The 19,112-nt window shown below is 36.3% G+C and overlaps 3 protein-coding genes across 3 annotated transcripts; 2 read left to right on the forward strand and 1 right to left on the reverse strand.

The window, feature by feature from the left end:
- Positions 1-906: 906 nt before the first annotated feature.
- Positions 907-8,939, reverse strand: LOC121528156 (sphingomyelin synthase-related protein 1-like). The gene is made up of 6 exons (XM_041815393.1): positions 8,793-8,939; positions 6,149-6,724; positions 5,229-5,324; positions 5,017-5,134; positions 4,780-4,930; positions 907-3,091 (listed from the first exon to the last, which is right to left on the reverse strand). Exons 2-6 carry the CDS (start codon positions 6,703-6,705, stop codon positions 2,787-2,789), a joined length of 1,227 nt encoding a protein of 408 aa, XP_041671327.1. The 5' UTR covers positions 6,706-6,724; positions 8,793-8,939; the 3' UTR covers positions 907-2,786.
- Positions 8,940-9,242: 303 nt separating this feature from the next.
- Positions 9,243-11,465, forward strand: LOC121528159 (dual specificity protein phosphatase 13-like). The gene is made up of 3 exons (XM_041815397.1): positions 9,243-9,426; positions 9,504-9,721; positions 9,833-11,465. Exons 1-3 carry the CDS (start codon positions 9,299-9,301, stop codon positions 10,042-10,044), a joined length of 558 nt encoding a protein of 185 aa, XP_041671331.1. The 5' UTR covers positions 9,243-9,298; the 3' UTR covers positions 10,045-11,465.
- A 980-nt stretch (positions 11,466-12,445) lies between these two features.
- LOC121528158 (dual specificity protein phosphatase 13-like) lies at positions 12,446-19,024 on the forward strand. Its single transcript, XM_041815395.1, has 3 exons — positions 12,446-12,692; positions 14,114-14,331; positions 14,868-19,024. Exons 1-3 carry the CDS (start codon positions 12,565-12,567, stop codon positions 15,077-15,079), a joined length of 558 nt encoding a protein of 185 aa, XP_041671329.1. The 5' UTR covers positions 12,446-12,564; the 3' UTR covers positions 15,080-19,024.
- The last annotated feature ends 88 nt before the right edge of the window (positions 19,025-19,112 follow it).

Genomic DNA, 19,112 nt, shown 5'->3' on the forward strand with positions numbered 1-19,112 from the left:
CGGTGTGCCTTGAGGCAAGTCTTGGTGTATGTCATTTTTTGCAACTGTTCATTACTACTTTACTATACAACAGCTTAAGTTACTGTAACATGTTTAAAGAGTCTATTTTGTGTGGATATAGATATGCTGTGCCTTGAGATTTTAGCTTGAACTTAGGTGTGCCTTGGGCAAAAAAAGGTTGAAAAGCACTGGCCCAGATTCAGTCCCTTTGTATGCTTCCAATTTAAAGCATTAGCATGTTTAGCTTGTGATAGACAAGAATCATTTATTTACATTTCTTGTAAAGCCATCTCAGTATATATGTAATAAATAATAACTAGAAAAGCACCCGGAGAGTGCAGACCTCCGCCATTAGCCCTATCTCCCAATAGTACAGAATCCTTTAAAAAAATTCCTGGATCCAGACGGTGATCCGGATTACTCCCAAAATCTAATCATTTCTTCCTTATACCATTTCTGACATTTCCTGAAAATTTTCATCAAAATCCATCCATAACTTTTTGAGTTATGTTGCTAACAAACAAACTAACAAACTAACAAACCCTGCTGATTACATAACCTCCTTGGCGGAGGTAACAATATATGTAATTCTATTCGGAAGTTGAGAAAAACATGACCTTAGTGCTTAGAAACATAAGAAATGGATGTGTAAGATAATCCCACCAATACAACATATTCATGATTATTTCTACATTTATAGCAACCTAAATCATACTCAGTTTCAAATACCTCAAGGCCTTCCTTCCAATCAGGGGAAGGTTTAGTGGCTAAAATAAATGCACTATGTTTTAAACCAAAGTATGAACTACCTCTCATGATTGCTGAGGACTACACACTGTAATTATCAAGAGCCAGCATTCATTGCAGTTGGGCCATGGGTGGGAAAGAAATAAATGCCCAGTTAAGTTAAGTTTCACCTTTTTAATGTTGGAAACGAGACATGAAACAAGTAACATGGCTTCGCAGGAGCATATGAACACAACAGCACGACTCCTTAACAAATTAGTCCTGAACTGTCAACTTAGTTTAGAAGAATCATGATTCTAACATGCTGTAACAAAAGTAGATTACAACATCCCTTTACTACAGTGGCAGGTTACACTCCATGAAATGAAGAGGCCAATCTGAAATCAACAAAATGCTTTGAAAGCACATAGTGTTTCAAACAAATACATAGTTACCAGCAACTGTAAACATATTTCTCCATGTGCATGTTGCTATAACACTGTATGAAATATAAAAATACCTATCAACATTTACAAAATAAAATAAATTAATATAAACAAATACATACAAATTCAAGGGTCCTGCAGAACTATTACTACAGATTTGTGTTGAGTGCTGTCAGGGAAAACTTATAATCATCTATGTCTGGTCATTTACAATATGATGATGATGGAAAAGCACTTTACATCTATTTAACAGTAAACATGAAAGATTTGGGACATTTTATACAGATAAATCTATTATAAAATGCAAAATTATTGGCAAATGGAATTATGCTTAAGACAGCTGGAAAAAATCTTTGTTTACATCTTTTGGCTGATAATTACAATTATTTCAAGGGGAGGAAAAGGCAGGCTAAGTGAACAAAATAAACAAATCTCTGTACTTTACTTTCATTTTTTTACACTGCCAAATTAAAAGCACGGGTTAAGGAATAAAAATTACCTTCACACAGTGGGAAAAGATCTATTTCTTAAAGTGATGAGATATTTTGCGATGAAGGCAGGAGCAAAAAGTGAAATATTGATCTTTACATATTGCTTTAACAGTGATCCTTGGAGCTTTTCTTTAAAAAAGTACAAACAAAAATTTAAGCCAAGAGTCCAATCAAACTATATCATGATCAGGTATTGTGAGTGCAGAGAAACAGGAAACTTTTGTGACTTATAAAGTCCGTTGTTATTTAAAATTATTAATGTGGCTTCCTTCAGTTATGTGCTATCCAGTAACGTTGATGATGTGCCTTGGGCAAATCAAATTTTTGCGGCACAGTCACAGAAAGGCAACAAAAGAGCACGCTGAGAGGCTTAATTGTGCTGAACAGGATCAGATAAATTACAAGACTGTCCAGGCTGAAATGACCGACCTTTAGTAAAAAACTGGAATGGCATTTTTGTCTAAAAATCCTATCAACATTGACATCCTCTTTTTTTGTCTAAGACAAATGTTCTCAATAAAGTTGTGGAAATAAAAAAATGTTACCATCTGTTGGCATTTGGAGCTGTATAATTTCACATTTTAGACCACAACACAGTAGGTTTTTCTTGTTTTCTGTTACAAACTATTTACTAAGTTTGCTTAGCATAGCATTGTAATGGTTGAGTGTGAATGTTTGCAGGTTTTGAAATGCTCCAAATGCCCTTTAGCAGCTGTGTTAACATGAGTAATGTGGGGAAACAATGTGTTGCATTTAGTCTGAACACCCTTTGACAAAAATGCAACACATGCTGCATGAAGTGGCATCCCCTTACAAGGAAAGGGGCAGTGAATAAGCAACTGCAAAAGAGGCATCACTGTTTCTAACCATCAAATAAAGCAAAATAATATGCAAGTGGCTTTCTCAGTTAAATCTGCCGAGGACATTGAGAGGGAGGCAGGGTAACAGATGAATCTTGAGATATGAGAAGGTATGGTTCTGTGCATCCATCAGGCCTCGATACTAACAGGACCACAACAGCTGTCTTTGTTGATGTAAATATCACACATTGCTTCAGTTGGCAACTTGACGAAGTAACAGAAACAGGCTACAGTGAGTCTCACAGTCCTGTCAATTCTGTTCATTATCCGATCAGCCTCCTCATCACAGCGGGTCTTGAGAAGGGCCAGCAGTACTCGTTAGGAACGGGCCCATTGACGTTGCACTCGAAGAAGGAGAACATGGGGAACCAGATGCGAGCCCGTCGACTCTGCTGGTAGGCCCGAGTGTTGGCTAGAGTGTGGTAGTACAGGAAGAGTCTGGTGGTGATGTAGAAGGCTATGAACACGTCGATGGAGTAGTGTTCATGAGCGGCCAGGATGAAGAAGATGCCGAAGAGATTCAGGACCCAGGACAGCGTGTGGATGAAGTTCCAGCTTCTTGGAGTGTCTGTGACAAAAAGCCAAGAATAGTTGTAACGCAGCATTGACATTCAAATTCAAATACACTCTTTTAAACCATCTTCATGTAGCAGCGGACTATTTCTTTTAGGTTGAAGAGAGCTCCTCTTTTATTTAGGTGTAATACCAGTGAAGCACACTGGATGGCAACAAAGGAACAATGTTACCAAACACAGTTGTTTCCTCCTCATGGTTTAGTGCTTTTAGTCCATTATGGCTGCAATACAAGAACTACAAAACTATAAGGAAATACTTACATGAAGCTGAACAAATCTGCACTCACAAGCTTTACTCAAAAATTACACTGAGTAAGAGATATTTGAAAATATTGGGTTGCTACTTTGGACATAATAAATGCAAATTAGGGATACACAGTATTGGATTTGATATGCCAATATTTACAAAATAATAATAACCAATACCAATACAAATATTTAGATGTAGTTGAGACCTAAAACTTCAATCCTTAAAGGTGCAAGGAGCGATGATGAATAAGACAAACTCTTCAGCTGACATAGGTCTGTTGGTTCAGCCTAAAACTCCACTAACTTATTTGTTCATGCTGGCAACATTTACAGCTGATATAAATGTTTAAATCTGCTGACACTACCTAAACAGATAATACCATGCATTCTTAAAACAAACAAATTGTAAGTCTGTGCTTGAAAAACTATTATAGGCAAAATCAACCCTAAAGCAGGGCAAGATAATCATGCTGATTTTGGGTCAGAATCCTCCCTTATGGCCAAAGTCAGCAAAGGCCCAACTATCTGATGGTTCGAAAGATTATCTTGCCAGATTTTCCTGTGGTGTGAGGTGTGTTAAGAGTAATCTTTCCAAATTTCAGCCTCCCTGTGTTATTGGTTGACACAGTCCTTAACAATGCATTCTGGGATACAAACAGACAATATGGCGACAGCATTAGCCACTAACTGCAGGAACAATCAAGAAATGGATTATAAATGGATAAAAAGAAGTTTGATATTGGTGTTACTGGTGTGTGTTTAATCTTAGAAGCCCCTGGAAAGTCACCCAAGTTCCAGGCTTGCTTGAAAACGTTCTGAGAGCTACAAAGGCATGAGTAGCACCGTTAGAACGGCAGAATGCAGGGCTTTCAGAGGGAAAAAAACAAGCAAGTGGCTACAATTTATGATTCAGAAGTTATTCAACTTTGAATAAAATATGTCTCTTCTCATAATATACGACAATACCAGTTGAGGGTTAAGGAAAGTATCTTAAAAACACTTGAATAAAATTATGACAGACATGCATACAACTCAAAATGAAAATTCTACAATCTTTCAGTCTTCTACCTAAAATACCTGTGCTGTGTTGGTCCCTGTTGCAACACTAGTGAAAAGGTTATTAAGGAGAGCCTCATTAGAAAGACACGTTTGATCTTTAGTTGTTTATGTAATGGCAGACTGTGGTCCAGATGTTAGAGGAGCTTGATTTCAGCCTTTTGAAAACTTGAATTTAGCTTCCATTAAACACCATCTTAACTTAATAACAAATTTGGGGTGGGTTAATGGGTATTGTTCCTTCCAGTAGTAATAAAAATAACAAATACTTTATGAGTCATAACAGAAATGTCCTGAGTACTTAGATGCTTTAACTTTTTCCACCTAAGTGCCTTGTTTTTGATTATTATTCCATTCTGACTGAGATGAGACTCACACTCTGTGACAAAGAAGTTGAGCATGGTGAGGACCACAGTGTGCCCGCTGAACATGTAGTCTCCACATGTGTGCACTCCTGTCAAGGTCATCCCGAAACCGCTCCAGATGGCCACAGCTCGCTGCAGTTTGGCCCACATGTCACCATATATCTAGAGAGAAAGGGATGGTGAAACTATCAGCACCGTGAAAGGCAGAGATGTAGTGTTCAGAAACTGATACAGAAACCTTTTTGTACCTTTCCTGAGCACTGCAGGTGCTGTCCTGGCACAGACAGGGAGGTGACAAACATGGTGATACAGCGCAGCATGAACACTGTGCCCATCAGGCTGCACAATCGCCTCAAAAGGATGGACCTGCAAATTATAATTCACAGTTTTATTATGGTAGCCATTAAAGGTTTTCAATGTTCAATTGGAGCAGTGACAGGAAACACAGCCAAGACTGTACCTGTGTTTATGAAGCAGCAGAACCAGCAACCAGATGTTACAGAGGATCACTCCACATGCTTCAGCCATCGCAAAGGCCCATGGTATTCTAGGCACACTGTTGGAATAGAAAAGACATTATGCACAAATTTAACTCCAGTTCTGGACCAGCTTTTTGCACATAGAGCTGGGCAACAAAGACATCTTGTTAAACTTTGAACTGTTAACAAAGCTTGTTTGAGCTGTTGAAAGGGAAAGCAAAAAAGATGAGTACAGCAAATAGAAAAAAAGGGTGAGGGAAAGTAAACTCCTGTAATCCTCCAAAGCGGACATTGTTAAGCTGTCCCAACCTAAGAACACTGGAACATTGAGAATGGTTTTTGACCTGGAACTGCTTTGTTTCTTAACTTAACTTTGGGTTTACATCGTAAATCTCAGTTACAGTATTATCAAATTGAATATGCCAATATCTTTATGATTAATGGTAAAAATACATGTAGTGATAACACTTTATTCAATTAGGCAAAAATATGATTGAATTCCATTAAAGTAAGGACCAAAGTATAAAATAAAAATATACTCAAATAGCTAATTTATCATGCCAAGTATCTTTCTGAAATTTCTGTAAAACTAAAACTTCAGTGAGAAACTCAAAGCTGTGTTACATGACAAAGTAGGTCACTTTAAAACCACTCAAAGATCCTTTTGAACCTAAGCTAGCCCATCAGGAATAAGTGAGGACAATAATAGAAATATGCTCCAAGAAAGTAGGGCAATTACAATGTCCACCATCTGCTGTGTTACTCTGACAGTTTATTAAAATATGTACTTTTCTCTTGCTCTACCCACAGCATACTAATAATTGTCTTGATTTCTAAAGGCTAAACAGTGCCCCGAGTCAAAAGAAAAGGTTTAAAAGTGCCTTATTTACTTCAGACTCACCTGTCAAGGAAAATATCAGGCAGTGGAGGGTACGTGCGCATGTCAGGGACCCTCTCATGCACTATGACCATTACAAAGGAGGTGAATCCGAAAACAAAAACCACATAAACGGAGCTGAGAACCGTCTTCCAGTATTCTGGATCCAGTCGCCTTGTTTGCTGTTTGTACTTCCCATTTGTGTACTGGTGATACTCCTCTCCCACTGGAGCAGTGTCAGTGCTGTCGCAGTCTCTACCAGGGTCTCCGTTACACAACCAGTCCAAACTTCCTCCTGAGCCTGACGGAGAGTGTCCATCAAAGGGGAGACCGAGCTCCTCCAACACATCGATGTTCTGTTTCTGGAGCTTGCGGATGGACACCATCAGGCGTTTGATGTCCCCCAGCACCTTGAGCTCCAGAGGTGGTGAGCGGAGGTCGTACTCGCTGAGGGCGAGCAGACTGGTGCCGTCCAGTCGGTGCTTGTTGCACAGCAGGTCAACATAGTCGCAGAAGCCTTCTTCCTTCAGCCACTTGGCCACGTGTTTGGGCGTCCAGCGGCGGACACTCTGTTGTGTCATTTCGTCCTCACTCTGAAGGCTGTAAAAAAGAGCATGATAATTTAAAGTGCAATTTAGCAACTCTGTAACTGTCTATGTCAGTTCCCTATGAACTCTGTCTTTAAGAGAAGAGAAAACTCTTTCTTTCCATTGAATCAGCATCCTAACAAGACATTCAATTCAGTCAGGAACACTCGTTATACATTTAACAATTTATTGCAAAATGGATCTACAGTTTTACTTGGAGGAGAAGCCTCTGCTCAAAGATGCTCCCTGTGTTTGTCAAGCAGTATGCTTTGTCTTTCCAGTGAACACATGGCTAGAAACCCCCCTTATGAGAGATACATTTATGACAATACATATTAAATAAAGTAAAATTAGTTCAAAAGCAATAAATTCATAGTAGTATGAATCCAAATATGAGAGTGCAAGAAGCTTTCTGCAATAAAGGAGGAGGCTGGGATGGAGGAGGTTAAGCTTTGCCAGCAGCAGCAGGGTGCATCAGCAGTAATGTGAGCAGGGATTAGAGAGAAGTATATCATTTCTAAATGCACCGTTGCGTTGAGAGAAAAAGATGTGATTAGCTATGGAGCTGGGAGGCAATAATTATGATCAGCTGGCCACCAGCAGATCCTGGCTGGATGTATGACTACCATGTCTTCCATGAAATAATGCTAAGCTTCATTTTTGCGACACAGACAGATAATACCCTTGTTTTCTGAACACCTTTTAGTCAAAAACAAGTTCAAAACAAGAGATTAACTCCTCCTTGGAGCTAAGAATTCAAATCTAGAGTAAATATTCTAAGGAACATAGAGTTTACAAAGATTAGTTTGCACAATGTAAACAACATCCCACAAAATTAATGTAAACGAACAAATATTGTCTACAGAAAATATAGTTACCTTCAGTACCTGGGCATGAAGGGGAGGAAAGTAACAAATCACAAACATTTGTATCTCTTAATGTTTAAATTCATGTGCACATTGATGGCTGAAACTTTAAAATCATGCTTTATAGGTAAAATCACATGAGTGTTTACCACCTTAATTCATCACTTTTTCTTACTTTTATCTTTGAGGCCTCTTTCTTTACATGTTAAATGATGAATAAAAAGCAATCAAAATAACATCTGCCACTATTTTCATCAGATTGCAACAATTTTCATCAAATCAACTTCAAAATAATCAAATCAATTCAGAATGTATTACTCTCTATTTCTAATGTAAATACATATTCATCCCTTCACTCTTCAATCCACAATGAGTTTTTGTCACTACCCCTTGTATCATATATTTTTGTTACTTTCACCCAACATATAACAAACCTCGTTGAAAAAATCTTTACTCTTTTGTTATTATGGCACATTAATGAAAGATATTTCACTGTGAAATCCCACTGGGTATTCAAAGTAGCTCCTCAGTACTTTGAGTAAACTTGAAATGAATTACTTTCTACTTTCTACACGAGTAGATTTAGAGACCAGTATTTTTACTTCTACTTAATTATATTTTTAGCAGTGTAACTTTACTTTTACCTGAGTACAATAGTCTGGTACTGCTAAGTGTCCAGTCTCATTTCTAGCCAAACTGACGTAACAATCTCATTTGTAAAGTCTCTTTAAAGGGCAGTGAGGACATTTATACATCGTGAACATTTCTACCTGATTAGAGATTACATGTTAAGTAAATATAATGCATTCTGTGGTCATAAAGTCAGCTAAAACTTATTATAAGCAGCGAGCAACTTAGTCCATTGAAAATAACGCACCTGGAAGTCAACCCACACACAGCCTATCAATAAGGTGGAGCTAGTGGCTAATTAAGCTAATTTATTAACTCAAACTGAAAGATAACAAACCAGCCTAGTGATAGACGATTTGTGCTACCACGAGCACGCCTGAAGCAGGCATGAAACCAAATGAAACCATCCTCCCTTCAACCACAACAACCCTGCCACATAACACTAATTCATCCATGGCTAACGTTAGCAAGCAAGCTAGCTGCTAGCTTGACCAATGCGCTCCATAGATTCAGCCACCCGGGCTGGGGAGCACCAGAGACCAACACAAACACATAATTATTTAGCTAAACATCTCAATTACATACCGCAAGAATCCGAAGAAACCGTTCTGGCGTGTTCTGCGATAACGATGGCTTGTTGGAAATCATTTCGCACTGGCTTCTCGCTGGTTAGCATCTACTGTTGACAACACAGGGCGGTAATGTGTTGAATAGCTGCGCATGTAAAAATGTATCCACACATGGCTGAGCTCGCATGGCAATATGGCGACATCTACTGGTAAAAATGGATACTAAAACGCCCTTAGATGTGCTGGTTTCGATAGTTTTTCAAAAAGCAAGATATTTGCTGATGTAAGGCCTGTGAAGATAAAATATTGTTATAAGATACGAATTAAACGTCATTGGATTAAGAAGTTCGACTCTGACCTACATTTAGATTATGTGCTGCAGATTTAATTATAGAACAGAAACACCTGCCCTTGTCAGTAATAATAGTGATGTTGCAAACCCCCAACAGGGTTTGAAAATAATGTTTAGGGGAGAAAATCTCCATATTTTAGTAGTTTTAGAGCAATATTTTGTAATGTAATATGCAGGAAAGTAATGTAGTTTCCCCAGTCACTCCATCTGTAAAAGAATTGGTAAAGGTTTTGTACGGAGGGAAAAGGTTTGGAAATCCTGTGGATGAAGTTTGGCCTAACTTATTCATTGGAGACATGTAAGTCTTAAGCTTATAACACAAAATAACACCAAATGTTATGTGTTTTTAATCATATTTCCTGCTTTCTTCCACAGGTCTGTAGCCAATGATCGCTACAGTCTGTGGAAGCTGGGAATCACTCATGTTGTGAACGCAGCTCATGGGAGGATGCACTGTCAAGGGAGTCATGACTTCTATGGCTCTACTGTGGATTATTATGGAGTGCCTGCTGATGACTCACCGTCCTTTGACCTCTCTCGCTTTTTCTCCCCCACTGCTGAGTATATTCAGAGTGCACTTGACACAGCTGGTGGTAAATATCCATCCTTCACTTTATTGTCACACTGTTCTGGTCAGGATTTTCTGCAAGTATTCAAAGTAAATGCTATAAACCAGCTGTATTTCTTTTCTTTTTCTCTACCAGCTTGTGTTTTCGTACACTGTGCGGTCGGAGTGAGCAGGTCAGCCTCCCTTGTCCTGGCCTACCTAATGATCCACCATCATCTCACCCTGCTAGAGGCCATCCATAAGGTCAAAGAGCGGAGGTGGATTTTCCCAAACACAGGATTCCTGAAACAGCTTCGTGCTTTGGATATGAAGCTGCGCATGACTAATATAGACCCCAAAAACAAATAGATTTCTCATTTGTCATTAACAACTTTGTTTCTGTGGACAAAGTCTGCCTGTGGAGGGAGATGTAGAGCTTTCATTTTAATCAGACTGATCCAAGAATAATATTGCATCAATTGTTTTTTCCTTGGCTCTGGCGGTTTGTTTCCTGTGAACCATACTGCCTGTTTTCAGGATATTGACCCTTATATTAATAAGGGATAAGTTTAATGAATACACCCCGAGGAAAAAATCCATATTAACACTGAATATTAGACCCATATCACTCACTTAACCTTTCTATCATGTTGAAGTCTTATCTTTTTGTCTGTTTCATTTGTTTCTTTTGCATCAGGTCAATCTGGTTAATCTTTTTAATCAATGAAATTAGCTTTTTAATTAATTATTACGAGCTTTCATAGATAGCACATGGTAAGCCATTACATAGCTCTTAACACACCGGTATAATTCAAATCATATCTCAGATATTTGCCTTTTTCTAGTCTAAAATGTCTTTTTACACTAAACATGATCAACAGTTACCTAAAGAGAACATGCAACCATCTTATTTAATGTGCATAAAGACAAAAAAGGTTGTTTGTACTAAATCTTAAAAAATCTACCAACGCTGCAGCAACAAGGCCAGAGGTATTATGCCTTTAGGCTGTCCATCCATTGTCTTGAAGAATATCCATCCATTCAGACCATTCCTGTAGATGCAGTATCTCAAGAATGCTTTGAGGGATTTTCTTCAAACTTAGCAGTTTGCATGTACAGTACTCTGCAGAACTTTAAGGCATGTTCATGCTAAAAATTGGGGCTGAAGTAAGGCATAGATGAGACCACAGAGCAGGAACAAGGATTGACACAACCCTGATAGTGCTCTGGATGTCCTTGCTCATTACCAAGAACATGGGAAAACAGTCTGTTGAAAAAATAAGAAATTCTACACCTTTAGAGCGTAGTAAGGGGTGGATGCGTGAGTGAGCATGACCAGTGGTTCTCAACTGGTAGGTCCCGGAGCTGTTTTCAGTGAATCTTTCTAGGAGCTTTTAAGTGCTTTGCCCCATTGTTTACATTTTGCACAGCAGAAAGAGAAAATGGCTTTGTAGATTTTTTCCCCTGAAATAGTAAGCATTTTGATTGTAAACACCCCAACTCATAGGAGATTTTCTCCATGAATTTTTAAGGAAAATTAAGGTATTTTTCCCAAAAAGGGATAGGGAGTTTTCTCAGAATTTGGGGAGTTTTCTTTGGGTATTTGATGATGAATTCGTTAGATTTTGAAGGTCAAAAGTCAAGGTCCTCAGTTTCCATCTTCATCCCTTGCTCGTGATGATGATATCTGAAGAACACTTTGAGGGATTTCCTTACCTAACTTTCCAACAAGTTTTCTGGTTTCATTGGTGAGGTGCATTTACCCTATGTTATGATTAAATAAAACTTTCTTTTGCACAGGAATTTTTCAGTCTCTTAAACTGTAAATTCTGCTTTTGCTTTGCATACCACAAGAAAAAGTTCTCGCTCTATGACATCTTGTAGATAAGATTGACTTCAATCTTCTCTTCATCATAAAACATCATCCTGAAACATCCTCTTTCACATAACAGGTGCAAGTCTAATTATTTTTGCCTGCAAATCTTCAACAGTGCATAGCTACAGATCACACAGTGTCAACCAAACCTCTTCCCACACAGAAACACACAATACTTGAATCTCACAGGAGTCCCACAATCACCAGCAGGTATGGATCTCATTTTAAAGCATTATCTACATATCTGGTGGGATTTGTCCTGCAGATTCATCCATAAGCAGAAGCAACACTTTAAATAATCAATCAATAACTGTCTCCAGGTTAAAACGACCCCAAGACCTTTATTGACTGAATGTGTGTACAACATATGTGTTGACTTTTTAAAACACATTATTGCCTCCACATTTTTTACACACAATTATGACCCCAGGAGGAGAAAATTCAATAAAACCATCGGCTTAAAGAAGAGGTTAATGATGTTTTTTTCTTCAATTTGATGGCTGAAATTGACTTGCAACATAAAAGGAGGTTTAAAAAGAGACATATCTAGCAGTGTGGAGGATGTTTGATGTAACGTGTGGCTGAATTTCCCCTCTCTTTCAGAAGATATTTCATAGCAGTAAACTAGCCGCATGCTGTTACAGTATTTCTGTTGCATAAATGCAGTGGACTTTCTGTCATCCAGCATAAGCACCGCACTTAAACATTTTGTCCTTAATTACATCCAATTATCACTGCTTTTATGCTATGATTCATCTCTGTTTGAGGCTTATTAAATTAGCGTCCCACAGCGGTGTGAAAAGCAGAGCCCGGGCTGCTCTGTTTGTTGTTCTGCCCTCTGCACGAGTAAGACTACACGCTAGGTTAAGCACTAAATTGGGTAAGCGTCCAGTGACAGCAGATAAACACCTGCTCGTACAGATCATCCCGAGCCTGAGTTGACGGGAACTGCTTTAATACAACAAACATTTGGAGCAGAAATCGATCCAAGAAAGGGGGGATTTGGACTCAAAATGCCATCCACAAGAGGAAAAAGAAAAGAATATCTGACTGTGAAGGATCTGCAGAAGGTTTTGGACTCTTGCAAACTACATCTGAATGAAATAGATGAGGTGTGGCCAAAATTATACATAGGGAATGTGTAAGTATGCATTTTGATTCAAATTTAAACCATACTTACTCTAATGCTTGTAAGAAGGGATATAATAATATAATCAACTTAACTCGTGTTATATTCATCACCATTTGGGTTCAGAACGTGATTTTATTGCCACCAATTTTTGACACGGGATGCAAATTACCCCTTTTCCCTAGTTCTTTTTACATCTTCCTGACACCCTGCATGCACTGATGAGGACATCGTTACATTTTGACTTTCTAACAACATAGTAATACATTATTGTTAAAAGTTGTCAATAAGTTTAAGTAATTTGCTAAGTATGTATGATAACTTGGTTTGAAATTTTAAGAAACTTTCTTGAAAATATTTTGGAATGCAATTATACATTTTGTAGATTTTGATCTTAAGTTTTTTGCTTTGTTTTGTTTTGTTTATTTATTTATTATATTTTTTATTTTTTAGGAATATGATTGGACATTTGTGGAAAATTCCTTCAAAATTTTCCAGAATTTGCATAGAATGTTTAGGGAATTTATTTGGATTTTTTATTTTATTAGAAATTTTGGGGAATGTGCTTGTAAGATTTTGGGGGAAAATTTTATGAAGCATGCTTGAAAAAAAATTAGGGTCTCTCATTGGTATTTGAGGTATTTATTTGTAAATCTTTGAGAACATGGAATTTTTTTGGATTGCAATATCCTTCAAATTTTTCTGAATTTTCATGGATTTTTTTAGTGAATTCACCCATTTGTAATTTTCTATTTTTTGTGAATTTGATTAGAAAATTTCAGGAACTTGCTTAAAAAATACAGGAATTTTCATGGAATCATTGGGTAAAAGTTCTATGTAGTTTGCCTGATATATATATATATATTTTTTTTTAATATTTCAAAGGAATTTCGGGCATTTGTTTGTAAAGTTTGGGAATTTATAGGAAATTTGGGTTGCTAATTTTCATGAAATTTTTGCAGAAATTATTTTGATTTTTTGTTAATTTAATTAGATATTTTTCAGGAATTTTCATGGAATTTTTTGGGTGAAAATTTTTATGCATATCTTAAGTTTTTTTTTCAGAAATGTTTGGGCCTTATTTAAGACATTTTGGGGTATTCAGGAAGGGATTTTTACAATTTTTTTACATATCTTTTTGTAATTTATGTTTGTTTATGTTTTGGGAATCTCTCATCATTTTAAAGAGAACTTTCCATGATCCTCAGAACTTTTAGTGGAAATTTAGTTCATCCATGGCTTTAACAAGTTCTTGTGGTCCATAACCAGAAAAATGACAACACTGTATGTCTAAAAATTTCCATACTCATTTCATTTTTTATACTCCAAGACATTGTTATATCCCTACTTACAAGCAATCTGAAAGTGTTTTTAACATAGAAGTCAAGCTGTTATTTTGCTTTAACACACTCTTTGTATCTCTGTTTTGCTAGGGTAGTAGCCCAAAACAAGGCTGCCCTGCTGAACCTCGGTATAACTCATATATTAAACGCTGCTCATTCCAAGCGAGGCAGCATAGGAAACCAAAGCTATTATGGCAACAGCATTGTGTATTGTGGCATTCCTGCAGACGACTCCACACACTTTGATCTGGATGTTTACTTCCAGCCTGCAGCTGATTTCATTCATAGAGCTCTCAGGTCACCTGACGGTAAGACTCCCAGAGGCTTATTTTGCATGATTTCTGCACTGTGGATTCTAATTGTATAATCCAGCTGCTACAGGATGAATAATTTGCTGGAAAGTCTTTTTAAATACACATTACTTTTATTTCCTCTTTATAAATCCTTAATAAAACCATCCACTTAAATTCTCCAATCATGCAGTCCTTTCAGTGTCACCACTATGTAACAAAACTTGTAATGTGAGTGTATTTCCAGGCAGCAGAAATAATAGGGGTCTTACCTTGCAGAATTCAAGTCTATAATGTGACCATGGCTTCTTTCAAAGAAGTTATAAAGCAGAGGATGAGTTGGGATTTAAGAAACAGTCGGGCCCAGTCTGCAAAGGGACTTTAAATGAACAAAGGCGATGAATTGTGAGAACTATTTTTAGCTCACAGCAGGAAAAAAAGAAAGGCCACAGCGTGAGACGGGCAGCCATGTATGATATTAATAAGACGGAGGCCTCTCGCTAATCTTTCCTTCACATTCCCTCTCTTTCTCTTCATCCCTGTCTGCTCTTCAGGGAAGGTTCTGGTGCACTGCATCATGGGAATGAGCCGGTCATCGACCTTGGTGTTAGCGTACCTCATGATCTACCAGCACCTCACGCTCAAACAGGCTTTGCAGAAGCTGCTTCAGAAGAGAGCAATCTACCCCAACAGGAATTTCCTGGCTTTGCTCATAGATCTGGATCTTCAGCTGATGAGGAAGAAGAAAACATGTCAGATCCTCTAATCAAAACAAGTTTACACTTAAAGGTCACAGAAACATGGCTGCTAGGAATAATGATGTCCAGACTTGACTTATTTTTTACAGCAAATAAAATAACACAAATCTTTGTCGATCTTGTGGCCAAATACCATTTGGACACAGCTGTATTCTATATATCATATTAGCATTATGTTAGCACGTAACACAGAAAAATGCAAAAACATAAAATTTCACTGCATTTACTTTAACTTCCTGTCCTCATATTCAAAACTAGAATGCAAAATATCTATATGATAACACAAATTTATCAATTTATCATGTCAATGGATCATGTCAACAGGTTAGCGTGTTGGAAAAGGAGGAATTTGGGTTCAGGTCTACACAAAACACCATTGCATTCATGTTAAATCTTCCCATCAACTGCTGACATGCTAAGATATCTATCTAATGAAGACACAAAAGCCCCCCGCCTACAAAAAAAAAAGTGTACTGTATTGCAGTATACCAACAGAGGTATGCAAAGTGGGACATGCTAAGCATCTTTAAAGCTATTTTATAATTAATCAAATATTGCCTTCTCTCTTTTTTTAGTTACACCAAAATATTCAACATTACTGTACACATGATAATGTACTTATACCTGTTAAAATAGGACAATAACATGCTGATGCTAGCAAGTTGAAAAGCAATCAAAATCTTTTAAACGACAACATGGTTACAAGAAGGCTAGCTTCAATACTAACAGTTAAGTCCAGCGTAGCACACAAATGGGCTGACATTAACATGCTAGTCTTTGCATAATGACAAAGAAGTTTAAATGTGAGAGGCTAACAACATGTTTACATCCAGTTGGCTAGCTTACATGCTAAAGGTTGAATTCAGCTCAGCACACAACCAGGCTAAAAGTCTATGTTAAGCGGAAATAAATAAATATTTAGTTTAAATTTCCTATACAACAAAAACTTATAGCAAGTCCTGTACTACTTCTCTTAGTATACTGTATTCACTGTTAGTACTGTCCCACTTCTGTTTTGCGCTTCAGGAAGTGACAAATATTCAACTGCCTCTTTTTTCTTCTTTTTTAACTGCAGGTTGGAAACAGACATTAGGCAATTCTAATAAAAATTTGACGTCTATTTTCGCTATCAAATTCATGTAACTTGTATTTTATGTTAACATTATTTACTTAAAAAATTAACTTATATTTCCTTCAATGCCTTTTTCTGGATTGAAATGTGCTGCCGTTGCTAACAACATGTTAGATAGCTAACAAATGCTAACGTTAGCTAATGCGCTAGCATGCTAACAGCGCTAGAATGCTAACAGTACAATATCCACTACATAAAGATGTCTCATTTGGGTGTGTAAGTCACATCCACTAAGAGGAAAACATGCCTCCTAACTGTCAAAAACTGTAAGTCAAATGTGTCAAATTTTCGCATATAGTCAATATGAACTTGCAGAATTAAGTCATAGCTGTCTAGCAAAAACTGCATACTCAAATGTTAAAAGTTGTAGCCCAGTATTTTGTTATGAAGTAGAAGCTAAACACCTTTGTACGTTTGGATAATGCTTTTTGTGTCATTAAGCTCCACATTTGGCCCCGCCTCTTCAACCTATGAGCTAAGAACATTTTCTAATGGCCTGTAGCCATATTTCAGTCAAACGTAGCTCTATGTTTTCGTTTTTACACTAACTTTTTCCAACATAGGATAGTGTTTTCACAGACTAATTTATATTTATTTTTACAGAGACTTTAAGAACAGTTGAGGTTAACAAAAATAAAGATCTTAATGGAGGAACGTTTGGCATGCAAAAAACCTGATACGTGGCAATGACAAAACTGAAAAACCTCAACTTAGACAACTATTTCAGGCTAGTCTCTACTTACTCAAAAACACATTGGCACGATTATACATAGCCTATATTTTATTTTATTTATATTTTGATTATTTTTGTCTACTGTAACAGTTGTTTCTTAGAGCAAGTTTAAAACTTTTCCGAAATGATGCAAACAATACTGAAAAATGATTTTTTTGGTCAAAGGACATTGAATAACTTTTTATGCCTTGAATAATGTCTGTAAACCTGTTTTTGAGCCATGGCTTTTGTCCAGCACCTCACTTTGTATAACAGCATTAAGGACCAAATCTGTTGTGTCTCGTCTAATGTTTAAGTCATCAGTGTTTAAAATTCTGTAGATGTCTATTGAAGAGATATAAGATGTTTTTAAAACAACATTCAAGCTTGAAATGGGAATCAGTCTACAGAAAATCCAATTAAACAACAACTGTGTGGTCAAAGTGTGGTTAAGTTTTACTGTATTTACAAAATATGTGACTGTTTCTGCTGATTGTGACAAGATATTTGACTGTGTTTACAAACAAAAAAGCAGAAATATGTCACTTAGATTTGCACGTGTAATTTTCATAGTATAATGTGACAGCTATGACTTCAGTCTGGCATATCATTAATACTAAACCTCACACTCTGTAGCTTGAAACGAAAGAGAAAATGTGAGCACACATGCATGCTGTGATTTCTCTATTTTTACATGAACAGATTATTTCACAAACATATCCATGTGTAGAAAAAGAAATACTGTGATTTATAGGGTAAGATTGATGTTTCTGGAGTCAAAAGTTAAAATTTCTACGGAAGCCCTAAATGGACATGAATCAGTACTTAAATGTATGAATGCATATCCTTCTAAGGATTTTAAATTATTCAAACTTTTTGTCCACATTGTTTTAACATTCATCCAAAATTAATTTGCATTTGATCATAATTTCTCATGATTTCTGTCAAATGTTTTTTCGTTGCTTTCATCAATAAAATTTAAAAACTTGTTTAAAATATTAAAAACTTCTACAAGTTTCAAAAGTTTTGAAAAAACATCAAACATTTAATCACAATGTTTTTCAAATCTTCATTAAAATAATCTAAACCTTTGCCAATATATATTTTTAAACATTTTATCAAAATGTTTAATATTTACCATCAACCCTTTTTAAAAGAAGACAAAATAAAACTTTTATTTTTAATTTTCCTAAAATTTCAGGAAAAATGTCAAAATTTTCACAAAAAATATACAGCTGTTTTTAAACAATTTTTCATGAAAAGAATCCAACCATTAGCCAACAATTATCAAACATGTAAACAAACATTTTCAGAATCTCTGTCAACAACACAACAAAACATTTGCTCCTTACATTCAAAACTTTCACCATAATTTAAAAACTCTTGAAAATAATTCAAACTTTCTTTTCCATTAAAATTTGCATCAAAATGACCTTTTATTTTTTTTTTAACAATTTATAATTTAAAGGTTTTTTTTCATAATTTCCATTAACTTTTGTCAAAAACAAACAAAAAATTTTAGTTTTTAATTTTCCTAACTGTCGGTAAAAATTTCAAAACTTAAAAAACTTTACAACTTTTTTTTCCATCAAAAATGATCCAAACATTCATTATCATTTTCTTTTGGGACACTTCCCCAAAATTTGTTGAGTTCTTTTAAACTTATGCAACAAATGTCAGTTTATCAAGGTCATCAGATTTTTTTTTTCCTGTTGGAAAAGAGTGTTGTTATCCTGTGGAAACAAAATAAACAAGTCAAGATCTTAGACAAACAATCTGAATTTGCTTGTATATCAGCAATATGTAATATTATTTAATATAATAGTAAAATAATGTCCAGTTAAGGCTTCCGTAGATTAAATATTAGAGTTACATCTTGTGGTGATTTTCTGTTAAGGTTTTTGGAAGTTGTTACAATAGGTCAGAAAGTCTTTGTACATGATAAAAAATGTACTATTTTTATTGTGTGTACCTTTCTTTACATGTGTGAATCTTTACTGCATACTATTTTTGTGCATTAGCTCAAACTGAGTGTGCCATGTGATATATTTAAGTGTATGTTTGCCATTATTTCTGTCTGCTCAAATGTAGATATTTTAAACCCTTTCAGTTCTTGTGCTTTTATTGTCTACACAACCATCTTAATAAGATCAGACAAGCCTGACATAAAAAAAAGGAGTTGATTCAAACACATTCA

This window comes from Cheilinus undulatus, linkage group 20 (assembly GCF_018320785.1).
Source record: "Cheilinus undulatus linkage group 20, ASM1832078v1, whole genome shotgun sequence".
In the NCBI taxonomy this organism is placed as follows: domain Eukaryota; kingdom Metazoa; phylum Chordata; class Actinopteri; order Labriformes; family Labridae; genus Cheilinus; species Cheilinus undulatus.